Below are 17,154 nucleotides of genomic sequence, written 5' to 3' on the forward strand. Positions count from 1 at the left end.
GTCCTTCCGTCAAAAGGATGACATGTGGCACAGTATCGAAGTCATGTGAAGTTATGTGACACATTTTAAATATGGCTATGCTTTCACACCTGGTGTATCGCCTTGGCCATTGTCCAAATAACCTCGCCTGCAAGTTTCCTATCTATAAACACAGTAAGGTAGCTGGATGCCACTGCAGCTGCGAGCCCAAGCCTGTGAAAAACACCAGTGATTTATATCAGATGAATGTGTGTGAGTGCAGCTTTACTTCCTGAACTTACCTCTTTCACCTCTAAATCCGTTCTCACCAGGAAACCCCGGTTCCCCCTTTTGTCCTTTCTCAAGACGGATGTTAATGCAGCCACTCTCTCCCGGAGGCCCTCTTTCACCTTTGAACCAAATATATGGAATGTAAGTAAACCCTCATGAGTGATATGGCCTGAAAATTAATTTTAGTGAAGATTTCCACAGCAGAGACAGCCTTCAAGTACTAATGCAGTTCTCAGTTGTTTCAGCAGGCTCACTGCTAACAGCATTTGTTATCCTTCTCTTGCTTTTTAGTTAATTCAGTATTGACCCAGGTGATGTTAAATCAGCATTATTTGCTGCCTGTTTGGGATATGAAAGGTGGAATTTGTTTTGCCAACTCGACAGGGCACTGTGGGTGCACCTTGGAGATGGTTACTCCCTTTCCTATATTAATATTTAGAGAGATTATTTTCTGTAGATTGAAGAACACAGAACATATGATAGAATCCTTGAAAAATCTAAAGCTTATGATGGATACAGGACAAAGTTCAAGGTGGTTTTCAGTAAATGATCTTGTTCTGATTTAGGAGTAAATGCACCTATTGATCTGAGTGGAATTAATTTTTCTTTAGTTATTTTTTGTTAGGCATTCATAAGTGAGGTGACTGGATGTGGTATTTGGTATCTCTGAAAATAGAAGTGAATGTACCCTTATAACAAGGAGAAAATCCATTCCTAACACAGCAGTAACAAAACTAAACATAGCAGTTACGTAACTATAGAGTGAAGTGGATTTTTACACACCTTTTATTCCCATATCTCCACATTCTCCACTAGGCCCAGATAGACCCATTTTCCCTTCTTCACCTTTTACACCGGAGATTCCCATTGGGCCTTGTGTTCCTGGGAGTCCTGGGAATCCTTGGGGTCCTTGAATCCCCTTGCTTCCTGGTAATATTAAATGCTTTATTTACATATTCAGTCTGCTATGCTGTTGCTGTCATATTCTAAGGAAGAGTATAAAGCAAAAGGCAGGAAGTTTAGAAGGACTCCTTAGGAAATCAGCACAGCTAGAGAACCAATAGTTGGAGCATGGCTTCATGCCAAGAACACACTTGTCTTGAAATCCAGATTACCTTGAAGCAAGCAAATGTCTCCCCCCACCGCCCTGGCCCTGCTCCACCCCCTGGAGATTAAGGCTGCACTTACTACGAAAGCAGCTATCCCCAACATATCTAAAATAGAACGCACAGGCTAGGACACCACCAGATTTTGCATGTGGCTGCTGGAAATCATGACTCCTTCTGTCCAGATGACAGACAGAGGAAAACAGGATCTTGCTAGAGTTACTCAGAACTTGTGCCCATTAGGCAGTGATGATTTGGGAGCAAGGTCACATTTTTTATATGCATCAGACATAACGTGAAGCTATTTCTTCACTTGCTCATCAGCATACAAGCACCAATGAAGAAGATAGTCTGGACGTAATGAAAAGTATATTGTTCTTATTATAGCATATTTTAACAAGAACCTATTACAAATAGTCAGGAAATAATACATGAAGTATGTCAATGCTGTAAAATTACTAAAGCAGGACAATGCACCAAACTACTTCCAGTCCTTTTATTTTTATTATAAGAGAAAGAACAAAGGATGTGATTGTTTTGCCTTTACCCTGCTGCAGGATCTTATTCTGGAAGCTGGAAAGGGAGGAGGGTGCAAAGTACCTCCTAGCTTTCACAGCAGTGAAAATAGCTCCCCCTGCAAGAGAAGTTATAGATGGGGTGCTTTACAGGATGTTTAGCGTACCTGTTTGTCCGGGGAAACCAGGTGGTCCTTTATTGCCTGGAAGGCCTGGAAGTCCTCGGGAGCCTGGAGGACCTGGGGGACCTCGTGAGCCAGGAGAGCCTTTGAGACCTCTGATTCCAGGAGGCCCATCTGGGCCCCTGTCTCCCCTCTGACCTTTGAAGCCTGGTAAGCCTGAGAACAAGAGCTTTAATTTATGTATGCAAATGCAGGACAAGGGTGCAGCAATTGTACCTCGGAAGTACTGAGGCCTGAGCAATAGGCCTGGAACCAGTTGACTTCTGAGTGAATTCACCCGATCCATGTTATACCAAGTCTCATGGGAAAACTGAAGATTGTGGCAGTTAGCATTCTTTCTCCTAAGAACGGATCCATAAAGAGCTGAAGAACTGTAGCAGTTAGTATTCTTCCCATCGACTGGGCCCTGGACCCTGGGCAGGCCCAGGCGCCTCCGACAGAAATAGATACACGAACCATCAGCGAACCAGATATTTCCATGCTCATAGTCACGTAGATTGTTTATTAAACTGTACAAAGGCAGGACGCTCTCTCAGTGAAGTTGAAGCCTCACCTACGAGTGGACGCACTCCGTAGGACTTCCCAATTGCCAGGCCAGTTTTCTGCCCCTTCGCTGTGACAGAGCTCCCCAGCTGATGCATGGATCCAGATGATGGTAAAGTATTCAGGCAATTGATGATGTATCTTTCTTAATCACTATTGCTAAGTCTGTGTCGTAACGATTAGCTGCACTACCTTGCTTACTCTTGCTGCTGCTTTAAACTAAAGTAAAATAAGCTTATTTCTTTTTAACTTGGTGTCTGTGTTCTTTCTGTTGACCCCATCAACTGGCAAAACAATCTCAAAAGTAGCAAGTGATCGTTTTTGGTATAAATTTGAATATCATAAAACATGGCAAAATAGCTTGGAAACTTTGCTACCATGCTGGAGTCCTGGCTCTGCCTGGATTTTTCCCCTGGAATGTTTGTTTTCTTGTATTTCTTTAATGAGAGACATATCAGTAGAAGAACCCTGTGAAAAATCCCTACTAATTTGTAAATACTTTTGATATAGAATCATAGAACAGTTTGGGTTGGAAGGGACGTTAAAGCCCCCCCAGTTCCAACCCCCCTGCCATGGGCAGGGACACCTTCCACTAGACCAGGTTGCTCCAAGCCTCATCCAGCCTGGCCTTGGACACTTCCAGGGATGGGGCATCCACAGCTTCTCTGGGCAACCTGTTCCAGTGCCTCACCACCCTCTCCGGGAAGAATTTCTTCCTGATATCTGAATCTACCTGCTTTCAATTTAAACCCGTTCCCCCTTGTCCTGTCACTACAGGCCCTTGTAAAAAGTCCCCCCCAGCTTCCTTGTAGCCCCTTCAGGCACTGGAAGGTGCTATAAGGTCTCCCCGGAGCCTTCTCTTCTCCAGGCTGAACAAGCCCAACTCTCTCAGCCTGTCCCCATGGCAGAGGGGCTCCAGCCCTCTGATCCATATATGTCATATATGTGTCTCATAGCTGTCCCTAAATAACACCTGCATTTAAGAATAAGGGAGATGAAGGTATCACAGTAATGACAGGAGCTCAGCTAAGTTACTCTGGACAGCAGAGTAAGAGATAACTCTTATGTTTTATTACTTGACAGCGAACACACTGTGATTTGGCCAGCTAAATCGGAGATGCACACTATACATTCCTTGAGCTTAAGGCCATGTGCAAAACATAATGTACACCCCCATTCACGAGCAGCCCCTGTGGAAGTATTTGTCATGCCAGCCACACAAATCACGTGATTAAATCTGCCGGGAGAGACGCACGAAGCTCAGCCCGGTGGACGTTGCGTACCTTGAGGTCCCGGCAGGCCCGTGACACCACTCAGTCCCGGTGGCCCTGGTAAGCCCGTGTTGCATGGTGGACCAGGGAAGCCTGGACAGCCTGGTGCTCCTATATCACCTTCTGGGCCTCTAAAACCTTTGGCACCTGGAAATCCTGGGGTACCAGGCTGTCCTGGAAACAAAAAACATGGTAAGGCGTTTTACTTCCATTACTCACCATCCCTCAGAAGTCCTAGTTTTAATTTTGAGATCACACGCCCAGTTACTGTAGTATCTTACTTAGCCTCTAGTTTTTGCACGGTTTGTGGGAAGTGATGCATTTCTGCAATTTAGAATTGGCTGTTGTGGAGAGCTTTTTTCTTTAAGGAATAAACACAGATTGAACTCTCGCCTGTAGGCGAGGGGGACTTTACGGCCCAAACGCGTTACGGATGTGTAGCAGCGGGACGGGAGGTGCTCGCTGGCACGCACCAGCTACAGCACGGGGGTCAGCTCTGTCGGTGCTCCCCGCACACAAGTGGGGGCGGGGAAAAAGGGAGCCCTATGAAAGCAAAGAGCAATGCCCGCTTGGGAAGTGGAGACGGCACCGCAGAGACACCTGCAGCAACCAGCAAAGCTCCCCTGAGGAGTGAGGAGTGCAGTGCCCAAGATACCGAGGATTATGTTGCGTAACTCTGGGTAAAGAAATTCACCCCTCTCTCCCTGAGTGTTCTCCCACCTTTTGCCGGTCTTTTCAGATTTTAGTAAGCAATCTGAGACAGGCACTACCTCGGTGGCAGAGCAGGAGACCCTACGCACAGACGGCTACTAGGCAGCAAGAAACAGTAGTAAGAGCAGGAGGCTGCAGTGTTCCTCCATGGACTGGGTAAAGGCACCTTCCCGCTCCTGCAGTGCAGATCTCCTCAGTGGATAACCAACCTTAACTGTAAAACTAGGGCGTACCGTTCTCACCACCATGGCTCCAGATGAGGGTAAGTTTTATCTGAACCGGGACCGACTTTGCGTAGATTTTCTCTTTGGAACACATGGAAATGCTTCATAAAAACTGGTTCATACCTCGAAGCCCAGGAAAAAAAAACTCCCTGTGCTCCAGGTGCTCCTGGCAGTCCCCTGTTGCCTGGGATTCCTGGAGGGCCGTATGTGGTGTCACCTGGAACACCTTTCTGACCGTCTATGCCAGGTGGACCTGGAGGGCCATTTTTACCATCAACTGTAGGTCCTCTTTCACCTTCATCACCGGGATCACCAGCTCTGCCTCGAAAGCCTGTTGATATGATTTTTAAATTCAAACAGGGCATAATTCCTAAGTTTCGAGTCGGTTTTTTTCCCCAGAACAGTGGAATCTTATAGTGTGTATTTAACCAGAATTTAATTACCGCTTTGCAAAGAAAAACATCATCACACACGAAATTTCACGTTTCTCACCTACAGCTAATGAGGACTGAAGGAGGTAACTATGCCCGTGGGAAGTGACAGTGGTTTTCTTCGGGGCAGCACCTATCTCGTGTACTGTCACTCTTGTCCAGTTCAAACCCTTCGCTAAAACAGTACTCATTATTCTCAGTTTTCTGAGAATATTTCCTCTCTGGACACTGAGCTGTAGGTCACTGCAGCACCTGCAGTGCTGGAGGAAAGACAGGGAAACTGGTAAAGATTCCAGTTCCATTAGCTTCCGTTGACACCTGCTTGCTGTTCTGTTCTACCATGGTGGCTACCTTACCCTGCCACGTACCCATTACAGCCTGACCAGCAGGTCTCCTGGATAAAGAAAAGCACAATTCACCTTCTGGCCCAGGGATTCCTGCTCCTGGCCTGCCACGATGGCCTTTCTGACCATCAAAGCCATTTGGTCCAGGACGACCAGGGAGTCCTTTTAAACCCTTTGGTCCTGGAAACAGAAAGAAAATATGTGAAAAACCTCCAACTGACAGGATTCTAAAATGTGTGATCTAAGCAAACAGTATGGCTTCTTTATCCTATGCCAATTCATGTACTTTGAAAACAAGTGGATTTCATCTTCTAACGTTTTGGGCAAGAGCCACCACCCAAGTCACAACCAAACGCACGGTTGCCGTGTTTCTAAATGGACTTGTTCCCTGATGCGTAAACAGCAGACTGCAAATCACAAGAGTAAATTAGGGGAAAAAAAGAATAAAACTCTTACAACATTTTAATGTTACAGCACATCAGCAATATTCATCTAGTGAATGACAGGTGTCAACTCAAATTCTTCTCTTCTCCTGTGCTTTGTGCTGCTCCTGGCATGGTGCAGATGAGCTCAGTATGCTAATCCCTGTTCCTTCCTGTCTATAAATTTTAGCTACCACCCACAATACTGATGTCAAGGAGCTGTGTTACGCCATGTTAAAGAGCTCGAAAATCCAGTATCTCCCTTTGTTCTGATCAGGGTTTTCTGGTGTATTTTAAATGCTTTGGAGGTGATCACAAGCAACATTTTGCCAGCTCCTAGATAGGTACTTTGAGTTTAAACTGAGTTGAACAAGTTGAAGTAATAAGTATTCAGATTTTAGGGCTCAACTGCAATTTGCCACGAGCAATATAGTTTTTGAAATTACAGACTTGCAGCATGGCTTTGCCTCACACACCCTTTTTTCCTGTATCCAGTTGTACATATTCTAGGTCTTATCCAGCTTCAGCCACCTGTGTCTTTGACAGACCCCCTCATGCATTTTAACTGGGGCAGGACAGTTTCAAGCCACCTTCCTTCAGTCGTTTCTGTGGAGGCAGCCTACCCACCTCTCGATCATGCAAACTGCAGCTGCCTAGCCATTGGTTCTATTAGATGAGGATGTTCCTACGTATTTGTACTTTTACATTTTGAGACGTATCAGTTAAAAAAATGAGAATGGTGTATGTTTTAGGACAGCTTCTTTTTTAATTAGCAACTTCAAACTCCATTTCAATTAAACCCCCAAATTCTCCCATCGGTAAACATACCTTGAACACCTTTAAAACCGGGGGGACCTGGATTTCCAGGGTGTGGTAACGTAATGCAGACAGTCTCACCTGAAGCGAGAGGGAGAAAGGAACTGGCCTGTTTGATTTCAGAATAAATGGAGTCTGAATGTTTACTGTAGTATGTCTGCGGCACTGACCAACCAGATGTGCAGATGGAAAGAGAAGGGACTGTTTACGCACAGTTATTTCCATATTACTTAAGGTTTGATCTTAAAATGTACTTTTCTTGACACTTATTTTGAATAGAATATTGGTAATGATTCAAGTTGTTTTAATATAGTTATATTCTGTAAAGACAAAGGATTTTTTTTTTTACTTATCACAGAAATTTGTCTTCAAAAATAGTCTGTTGCAAGAAAAATAATATGTTCATCGGAATTCTACGTACATTTCTAGTTCATACATATTGCTATCAGTGTAGATTTCTTGTCTATTTTGGTAGGTATTTTTGATTACCAAAAAACCAGACCAAGACTTAAGTATGAGTTGTATTTTCCTGCTCCTTCAGCAAAAAAACGTTGCAAATCATTACACTCAGGAATAATCTTCACTCCAGAAAATAACTCCTCTGGTAGTGTGCAAATGGCACTTTGCAGCTTTACGGCCCTTAGCAATCCATAGTCTGACGAGTGTGTCCTGCTAAATGCTGATGGTATTGTACCTTTCCGTGGCCATATTTCACATGACCACTGAGCTTGCCAAAACTGATGTATAATACTGTATATAATACTAATGAAACTGTAATGGATGCTACCAAACATGGATTCTGTTACTTGGTTCTTAATGTAAACATTCGGAATTACCTTTCTGGCCCTTTGGACCAGGTGGCCCAACATTACCAGTGTCACCAAAGTCTCCAGGACTACCTCTGACTCCTGGAGGGCCGGGAAACCCCAAACCAGCCACTCCCATCTGTCCTTTTACCCCACGAAGTCCTGGGACCCCAGGGAGTCCTTTGTCACCCGGCAGTGGTTCTCCAGAATCACCCTAAAGGAAAGAAATTGTTGATAAGAAATAACAAGACCTAATTAGAAGTTGTTGATAAGAAATAACAAGACCTAATTTCTTTCCCTTCTTTGATAATCAAAAGCCATGTTAGAGAACTATATGGAGAAACCGCTCTCCCACAATTAAGCAACTACCTGGATGATACCAGTCGTTTTAAATATTCAAAAGCAATAGGAACAAAGGGTAGAGTTTTGTGGGTTTTTTCCTCCCTGATCCCATAGTATTAGCACACAATATATGCAAAAATTGCATTCAGGAATACCAAAATAAACAGTAACACTTCCAAGGAAATAATTTTTCAATGGATAAAAATGATGACTTTTGATCTAGGCTAATATAAAATGATCAAAGTGATTAATCTGCTAGCAGTGTGGAACAACACGGTGCCTTTCATTACGTAGCCAGCCCTTTCGTAAGACAGTATGTTAAGTGGAATAGAAAAATATGCTGAGAAAGCCAAACATACCTCAGCTCCTTTTTCCCCAGGCAAGCCTAGCTCCCCATCTCTGCCATCGCTCCCTCTTTGGCCTGGATATCCTGGAACCCCAGTAGGACCTCTTTCACCTTTTATTCCTTAAAACAATTTTAAAAAAATTAAGTATAATATTTGCAGTAAGTTTTGAGATGTTTGATTTCTGCTCAGGTAAATGCTGGGTAACCTTTCATCATATCTGTATGATAAATTCCAGTTCTTGAATTCTTATTTCCTTAATGAGGTATTTTAGGCTTAGGAAGAGAGTATTTAGTTGGAGACCTCATGGAACAACTTGGTCTCCGTAAAAGACATGTTTACAGGCACCACAACAATGTGGCTTCTGTTCATGCTATATATTGACTGAAAACATTTTGCTACTGAAATCAGAGTTTTATTCTTGATTTCAGTGAAACCAGGATACAGCAATGCCTTATGGTGCAGAATATTTGCATCAAAATAAAAAGGTTTTTTTATCCCTAGATTTCTCTTGCACTAATATTTATGAAATTGTCATTTTTTGCATAAAGGTCGATACAACTATTATAACTCAAAGATTCATTTTGCTGCTTCAAGAAACCCTTTGCAAATAAACAGCAAGGGTTTCGCCCTGCTGCACTGTCTGCAAACAAACACAGGTATCCAAAGCTAAGCCAACTTTTCACAAACAATATGATGGACAATCTTTTGTCTGAGTAATTATTTTAGCATTTCTAACTAAGCTTTGCCATCACGTTGTTGTAGTTTGTTGTTCTATGTTTCTTTTGCTTTTGCAAATCATAACTCTGGAGAGGTTTTGATCCATTTAATTGCAAGAATTTCAGTTGTGCAACTGGTGGCCTTTTGTTTCTCTTCACTGCCTGGTCAAGAGTAATGTTCAGAAATAGGGGCAGGAATCTGAATAGCTGTCAAGACTTTTGAGTTTTTGCCAAGAAGGATGTTGGTGGTTTCAGTTGAGATAACAGCCAGGATACTGGTATATGACAGTTTAGGAGGTGGCTGCTGTACAATAATATTTCTTCATGTTTTCACAGTAATTGCATTCTGCTTAGTCTTCGCCAGTCAGACCTCGGTAAGACCCCAATTATCGATCACGTGACATGAAAAGTCATTTGTTAGCATTAATAACAAGATGTTAATACTTTTCTGGTTCAACTATTGAGTAAAAACCACAAAATCCTGTGTTGATCTTGTTTTTAGCAAGAAGAAAATGAACAAGATGGTACCAAGAAAGCCGTTTGGAGATAGATATGACCTCTAGGTTTCAGTACCTTACTTAAACTAATGACTGTATTAAAGAGTATGAATATGGGATATTCATATGGTTTTCTCATGCTATTTTGTAGGCATTGTAGAGGAAACAAAAAGGTTAATGATAAAATGTGTATTTACCTTTTATTCTAACTCTTCCTGGATCACCCTTCTCTCCTTTTTCACCATGTTGTCCAGCAGAACCAGGTGTCCCCTTACCATTGACCACAAAAAAAAGACATTAGAAAAACACTGTCAGTTATCTCCAGCAAGGAATCAATGTGGGAATTGAGGGGAAAATTAGATATCTCTCTCTTACTCTTGCAGTGTTTCTCAAAACCAGACCAATTAAAGAAACATGCTGAAAAGACACCCTTATCTCTTTCGAGGCCAATGAAGAGGTGTGGGAGTGGCAGCCCGACTGCCAAATGCACAGATACACAACTGTAAGAAACTGTAATGCTGGAACTGGGTCCGTGGCTGTACACAGCTGTGGCTGTAAATGCAAGAATATTAAGATGCAAACGATGACCAAGGGCACATTTCAGCCCACAGTCCACCGAGGTCTCACAGGAAGGGAGTCCCTGGAGCGCAGTGACTGCTGCATGAGGCTGTCCTCCCAGGTGAGCATGGCAGTAGGTAAGCGATTCTTTTTTGCTGAGTGAAGCCCAAAAAGCTGCCAATAAAAAATTTCGTCTACATCTAGATAGGTATTTGGTATTGTCAGAAGAAGCTATGACTTGACAAGTTTAGAGGGGAAAAGGAGTACTTCTCTGTAATTTCATGCCGATTTGTGCTCTCGGCTCTCCAAGCAGGGTGCAGTTCGCACATCATCACTGGTGAGGGTCTGATCTTGCACCAGTACACGTGGGTAAATCTATTTTACCATGTGAAATTTAATAGAAGTAAAGGCCATGAAGGTTGAAAAACCGGGGTATTATTTATTCAGTTTCCTCTGTTTTTTCAAAATCTTTCACTAAGAAATAGGTGGAGAAAATAAAATTTGTAAAGTGATTGTAAGTCATGACAATTGTAAAACAGGCAGGATACTTCTGAAAAATGGGGTGTATCTGAAACCAGCAGTGGATATTTATTAAAATGCCTAGATTTTCAAGTTGGCAGTGGCCAGTTATCAGTGTTTGAAAAATGAAATGAGATCTATGGGAAGAAAATAGAGCTGAAAAATGGAACAAGTGTATGTATGTAGAAAATCCATTAGACCAAAGCATTTCTGTCTCAAAGTGAATGATTCCTTTCCAAACTGATTACTTTGGCCTTGTTTCTCACTTAAGTAACCTAAGAACACCAAAGTCTTCAGCACATGGCTTCAAGTTTACTTCACAACCACAAGGGCTGAAGCAAACTTTCAAAAGTAACAAAAGAGGTCAAAATCACTCATAATCCACTCAGGTTAAAGGATTTTCATAAAAGAAAAAGAACAAATGCAAACCTTGTAATGAAACCATTGGGACTAGAAGGACAGAACCCCTCCACCTCCTTCCTTCAGTCTCAAAATCGTTTTGGTTTGTTTGGTTTTGTTTCGTTTCTTTTGAAAAACATACTTCTGGAAACTTTTAAGCAATTCCTTATATGAAAAAGAGTCCTGCTACTAAACCAAAGCAAAACCTCAAAAAAACAGAGAAACAAATCCATAATGGTACAGTCACCAAGCCAAGCATATCTACCTATATCTTTAAAGAAGTTGTTCTCACACACAGGGAAGTATATTTAAAAAAAAACCTCTATTTGGCATCATTTTGGTACACAGCATCCTGGATGTACAGTCCACATGCCAGACCAAAACAAGTGGAACAGACTCACGGCAAGGCCAATGAAGCATCTTGCAATGCATACCTGCGGCAGTTTGCTTCAGTGGTGTCTTGAGCTACTGCTCGCTGTGGGGAGTAAGATAAACTACACGAGGCACATTAAAGAACATAAGTCCGTTTGCAAAAGTAACAGCTCCTTTCACTGACTTGGGCAACAAGCACGTCCTTGTGGCGAACAAATCTCGGCTGAGTAATGACTGAATATAGAAGATTATGAAGTAATGCGGCACAGGAAAGGGATAAACACGAAGAAACTGGAGGGGACTTTTACAAGGGCCTGTAGTGACAGGACAAGGGGTAACGGGGTTAAACTGAAAGTGGGGAGGTTTAGATTGGATATCAGGAAGAAGTTCTTCCCGGAGAGGATGGGGAGGCACTGGGACAGGTTGCCCAGAGAAGCTGTGGATGCCCCATCCCTGGAAGTGTCCAAGGCCAGGCTGGATGAGGCTTGGAGCAACCTGGTCTAGTGGAAGATGTCCCTGCCCATGGCAGGGGGGTTGGAACTGGATGGGCTTTAAGGTCCCTTCCAACCCACACCATCCTGTGATTCTACAATTGTAAGAAACAGCAATGCCTTTCAGACTGTGTGGGAAGGAAAGACTACATTATGTTCAGACAGACTCATAAAATAAATTCAGCACATTGAATGCATCAAGCTTCTCAATTAATTTCTAAAAAAGGAATAAGGAAAATGACTTGAAATGTCTGAAGAAAATCAAGGGTTCCTTTCTCTTCAGACCCTGCCCCTCTCCCCCAAGGTGGATGTTGCTGAAAAGTCTATCTGGACCGGATGACACGCAATTCTTTGCCTTGATAAGGTTTTGCTGGTAATGCTTTCCTTGGAAATGACTGAAAAATCATCTTCAGTGGAGCAATTTGTGCATCTACAATGTTTACAAGAAAAACAATGGCTGTTCAAAACTACAAGTAAAAACAAATCAGAACAAAACAAGATGAACACACACCAACTTTCCTACGCCTCCTGACCACCCCACAATCACAGCATGGGCTTCTGCCCCGCGGTGTGGAACTCTGCCCACTGCAGCAAGGGAAATCGGATAGAAGCTAATAAAATGCATCCTCCAACAAGACTCTCATAAGCAGAAGTCGATAAAACTTTCAGATACTTTTCCTGAGCAGCTTCTCCACCGCTCTGCTTAAACGCCGCCTGCGTAAGTGGTAACTTGATGTTATTTATTTCCTATAGCTCATGAAAACCACTTACAGGGTGTCCTGGTGTTCCCACTGCACCAGGTAAGCCCAGATCGCCCTTTTCTCCATGTCTTCCAGGGTATCCCATTTGTCCTTTCTTTCCTTGGGTGCCTGGAGGTCCTTGCATACCTCGGGGACCAGGAGGACCAGCACTACATGAGCAGAGGCCTTGATTTCCTACGGAATGTGCCAAAATTACACTGAAACAGTTGCAAAACCAAAACACCAAAAATAACCCCACCCTTTTTCTTTTCAGTGCGAGTAGTGCACAGACCATTCAGTCTCATTATGGCCTTCAAAGGAGTGAAGCCCATCAGTCTCTTTTCACAGCGCTGGAGTAACTGCTGCCCTGACATGACTCTGCTGACTTAGCAGCCCAAGTGCCAACACTTCGATGGGCCTTGTCCTCCAAGTTGCTATACGCTTGCAAATTAGGGCTGACATGGCTGGCAAAGGTCTCATGTTCAAGAGCATACTTACCCTTTTCTCCTTTTTCACCTTTTCTTCCTGGAAGGCCTATCTGACCTTTTGCTCCAGGTTGTCCGGGGATCCCTCTGTCAGTACAGATTACACCTTTGACAAAACAAATTGTAGAGCTAGTATAAACCAGGTTGACTGTTTCCACAGCTTAGGTCACGCACTCTCCTCTCTCTTATCTTGTTATCCGCACGTGAAAAGCTAGAGATTTTACGAAATGCTGTGTAAGTCGTTGCTGATAGATCACACTACGCAGATGCATCTAGTCAGTTTGGCTAGAGTTGGTGTTGACACATGGTTTTCTCATCGCCACTGCTTCTTCCTTTTTCCACTGTAGAATTTTACAACTCTTGTTTCTTTACCAAAGGATGCTGATTTGGGGTTTTTTTTCTAGTTTGCTGCGTTTTTAACTTCCAGTGATATGTTTTCTAGGGACATTTTTCATGTATGTTACTTTCTGGGTTTAAATCACCCGGGAAACCATGAAAATCTTGACAACTCACTGACTGGCAATTTTAAGCAAAACTTCTTTTTTGCATCATGTGTAATGTGTGATGTATCTGTCAAAATGCACTTTTCACCTCTACATTTTTTGTAGGACCAACGAAAGCAAGGAATATATTAATATGCAGAATGATATTCTCGCCATAGGAATTGTTGTTGAACCTACTGGGTAGTCCAGGTAAGCCTTGTCTTCCTGGCTGCCCTGGTAGGCCTGGTGGTCCAGGAAATCCAGGTCTTCCTGGGATTGATTCACCTGTTCCAGGGAAACCAGGGTCACCATGAAAACCTTGAGGTCCTGGTGCCCCACTTATTCCCGGCAGGCCAGGCAGACCTATAAAGAAAACAATGGTACATGGCCCATAGAGCTTCACAGTGATGATTACTACAAGATGTCAAGGAGGAAATTACAGACCATTCAGAACTGTCCTGAGGAAAAGCTTCTATATAACAAAGACTTAAATCTACATCATTTGGTTTTCCAGGATTCACAGGAAAAGAGGCTCCTGCTTTAGACCTTCAACTGCTTCTTTTCCTCCTCCCTATTATTTCTTTTCCAGACATCCCAGTTATTCCTGTTCCTTATACAGGGCAAAGTCATCCTCATCACCTTTCATTATATCTTTTTTGAGATGGAGAATAGAATTTTTGAGCAGAGCACTCCAGATACAGGCATGCCATGGATTTACAGTGCATGGTAGCATTCTCCTTTGTCTTCTGTTCCTTTTATAGTAATTCCTTATGTTCTGTTTGGATTACTTTGGTACCTTTTTGGCCATTAAGAATATCTGGCTAATATTAAACTCTCTGTAGAGGTCCGATCCTTACTGTTGGTGACTTGCATCAACCAAGAACAAAGAACAGTTTTCTTTTAGCTGTTTTCTCTCCTACTGCTATATAGCCAATATTTTTTGTCTCCTACTTCTCTTACTTGTTCCATCATCTCCTGGTCTTCCTAGCAGGCCTGCAGGACCAATTGGTCCAACAGATCCCATATCACCAGCAGGACCCGGCAATCCAGGATCTCCTTGTGGACCTAGACAGAATTATAAAAACATGGGAAGTTGAACACCTTACGTAATTGACAGCTTGAATCTAAATTAAACTGCAACCAAAATTACATGTTGTGAACTACACAAAAGTAAAATAACACTAACTTCCTTTGTCTTTATGAAACATTTTAAAATGTGTGACTATTTAATTTTAAGGTGGGAGGATTTGGTTACTTTTCTACAGATTCCTACCCATTTCATGGGCAGAGTTTTAATTCTTCATCACTTAATAGCAGTATCTTTGTGCACCATGTTTCAGAATGCCTAGAGAACTGTTGGCCTAAAATACATGTAGCATTTAAAATGAATGTGCATCTCATGTTAGGCACATTTGGCAGTGCACACAAGGAGGTCATTTCAGGATCACCCTAGTGGAAATTATCCACATTTTAAAAAGTATATTTTTGAAAATTGCAATCATGAGTAAGTTTTAAAATTGCAATTACCTAGTGATAAAGAAAACCTGAATTAAATATATTTGGAAAAATAAAATATCCATAGTAATTCTGTTCTCAAACAATTCTACTAAAGGCCTCTTTCTCTGAAGAATGTATCCCTGACACACCATGCAGATGATTAAATGTTATGTGAGACATGAAACATAGCGTTGAGTCTTCTGTTGCATGGGCTGGAAACACACAGAAGCCGATGGAAAACAAGTGAATTGATTTTTGGATGAGGCCACTATCTAATGGGGAGGTTCTGCTGAGCTGGGGTTGTCTTGTCACTTACTTCTTTTTTCATGATCATAATTCTAAATATTCTAAGTTACAGTGGGAAGGCTGTTTTTCTTAACTGCCAAACATTATCCAGCATGGGCTTAGTTTTCATAGCTTTTGTTCTCATAGCTTTTTCTTAGGTCCACTAACTAGGGACAGTCCTGCAGATCTAGCTGTGACTGTAGGCATAAAGATCTTTCATGCAAACATTTAATCTGAAATTTGTACGTTTACCATAGTTCCAGTAAGATCAGTCACACACACACACACACAATGTGGCCACTGGGAAGCTAACATCTTAGGATCCTGTCTCACGAATCCCTAGGGATCACTTTCAAACATCTTAGCAAAAGAGGTCCTACACACTTTATACAGCAGGAAGACTAGTTAAAACTAGCTATTTTATAACTTTCTGTAGTTATTTTAAAGCTATTAACCTTTTATAGGAAGCAGTGGAGTTCCAATAGCTCCAGGAGGACCTGGGGGCCCTTTTTCTCCTGGATCCCCCTGTAAGAGTCCAACAACAGAATTCACTGATAGATACAAATATGCAACGTGTAACACGAAACTGAAAATTTCAGCAGTGGTGGGGTATGTAAGGATGTGACACATCACCTAGGAAATGCAATTTAGACACTTTATAGCATTTAAAACCAAGCAGAAACATTTAAAATAATCTTTACCAAGCAGAAACATTTAAAATAATAATTTTCTTTTAGGATACCAGTGACTAAACAGTAATATACCTGTCACAAATACCTATTTGACTCTTCAGGACTTGTGACTGCTGTATTTGATTTCATTCACTTATTGCAAAGACAAATCAATTACAGTAAGTCAGTGCCCAATTAATTGAGATGTTTTGATCTAACAACCAAGCTGTAATTATTTGCTTAAAATTCTGTACCAGAATTTGAAATTACTTCTATGATTATGCATTAAGAAAGGAGGTTCCACAGTCTGGCAGATATTCTGGATGGTAAGAGATACTCAAAATTCTTACAAGAAGTGTAAAACATCTGCATCAGGGAAACATAAAAGTGCCTACTAATGGCAAGGAAAATCGCTTCTCCTTGGAGGATTTCTAAATTACTTGGGATTTTGATGTTCAGAATTGCAAGTGAAGTGGACTTTAGGGAAGTCTTTTATGTGGCAAACTGTATTTTGCTTTGTAGATGAGGAATCAACCTTAATCTCTCTGCAGCAAACAAGAATGCAATGTGGGAACTGCGTAGTGAGGTTGCATTCCTGGGACCGGAGTTCAGGGCCTTTTAGGACACAGACAGGAGAACTGAGGCTGCTAAACTGGATATCCATTCTTACACAAGGGAAAACAAGGAGTCCATGCCTCTTTCTGGACTTTTTTTTTTTTTTCTTAATTGATATTTCTGTGTTGTTTAAACAGTTCTGGAGCTACCACTGACTGCTGTCTTCTTCACCTATGGCCTTTGGGCTGGCGTTTTTCCTTTGACTGTATCTTGCAGAATGAAATAACATCCCTGTTGACTGATACTGTTTTCTCTTCCCATAAAAGTTTCTGGAGACTCAACTTGCCAACGGTTTATTAAAAAAAACCCAGCCAAAAACGTGCAACAGAAGTGTGTATCTACTGTATTCTGTGACCTGGGGTACTCTTCAAATGAAGGCTTATAATGACTTCTCCGTTTTTCTGATATCCCCGTTAAGAGTTAAACACTGCGTGCTCTGTAAGTTTCTGTAGATAATGTCAATGGCCAAGAACATTCTGCGTTACTCAGAGACAAATGGTCTCAGAGTGATTTCAGCA

At 42.1% G+C, this 17,154-nt stretch overlaps 1 protein-coding gene across 1 annotated transcript in view; it reads right to left on the reverse strand.

Moving 5' to 3' along the window:
* Positions 1-260: 260 nt before the first annotated feature.
* The window catches only part of LOC104512667 (collagen alpha-4(IV) chain-like), a gene marked incomplete at its 3' end in the record, with an annotated part of 34,495 nt that continues 17,601 nt past the window's right edge, over positions 261-17,154 (reverse strand). Inside the window, exons 10-22 of the mRNA XM_010155728.1 lie at positions 14,529-14,633; positions 13,767-13,931; positions 13,100-13,192; positions 8,322-8,428; positions 7,651-7,834; positions 6,827-6,895; positions 5,652-5,756; positions 5,019-5,132; positions 4,811-4,882; positions 3,879-4,040; positions 2,038-2,199; positions 1,033-1,176; positions 261-368 (exon numbers count right to left, since the gene is read on the reverse strand). Of these exons, the coding sequence (XP_010154030.1) occupies positions 261-368; positions 1,033-1,176; positions 2,038-2,199; positions 3,879-4,040; positions 4,811-4,882; positions 5,019-5,132; positions 5,652-5,756; positions 6,827-6,895; positions 7,651-7,834; positions 8,322-8,428; positions 13,100-13,192; positions 13,767-13,931; positions 14,529-14,633 (1,590 nt within the window). The remainder of the gene's footprint in view (positions 369-1,032; positions 1,177-2,037; positions 2,200-3,878; positions 4,041-4,810; positions 4,883-5,018; positions 5,133-5,651; positions 5,757-6,826; positions 6,896-7,650; positions 7,835-8,321; positions 8,429-13,099; positions 13,193-13,766; positions 13,932-14,528; positions 14,634-17,154) is intronic.

Source organism: Eurypyga helias, unplaced genomic scaffold (genome assembly GCF_000690775.1).
Source record: "Eurypyga helias isolate BGI_N326 unplaced genomic scaffold, ASM69077v1 scaffold15497, whole genome shotgun sequence".
Classification (NCBI taxonomy): Eukaryota; Metazoa; Chordata; class Aves; order Eurypygiformes; family Eurypygidae; genus Eurypyga; species Eurypyga helias.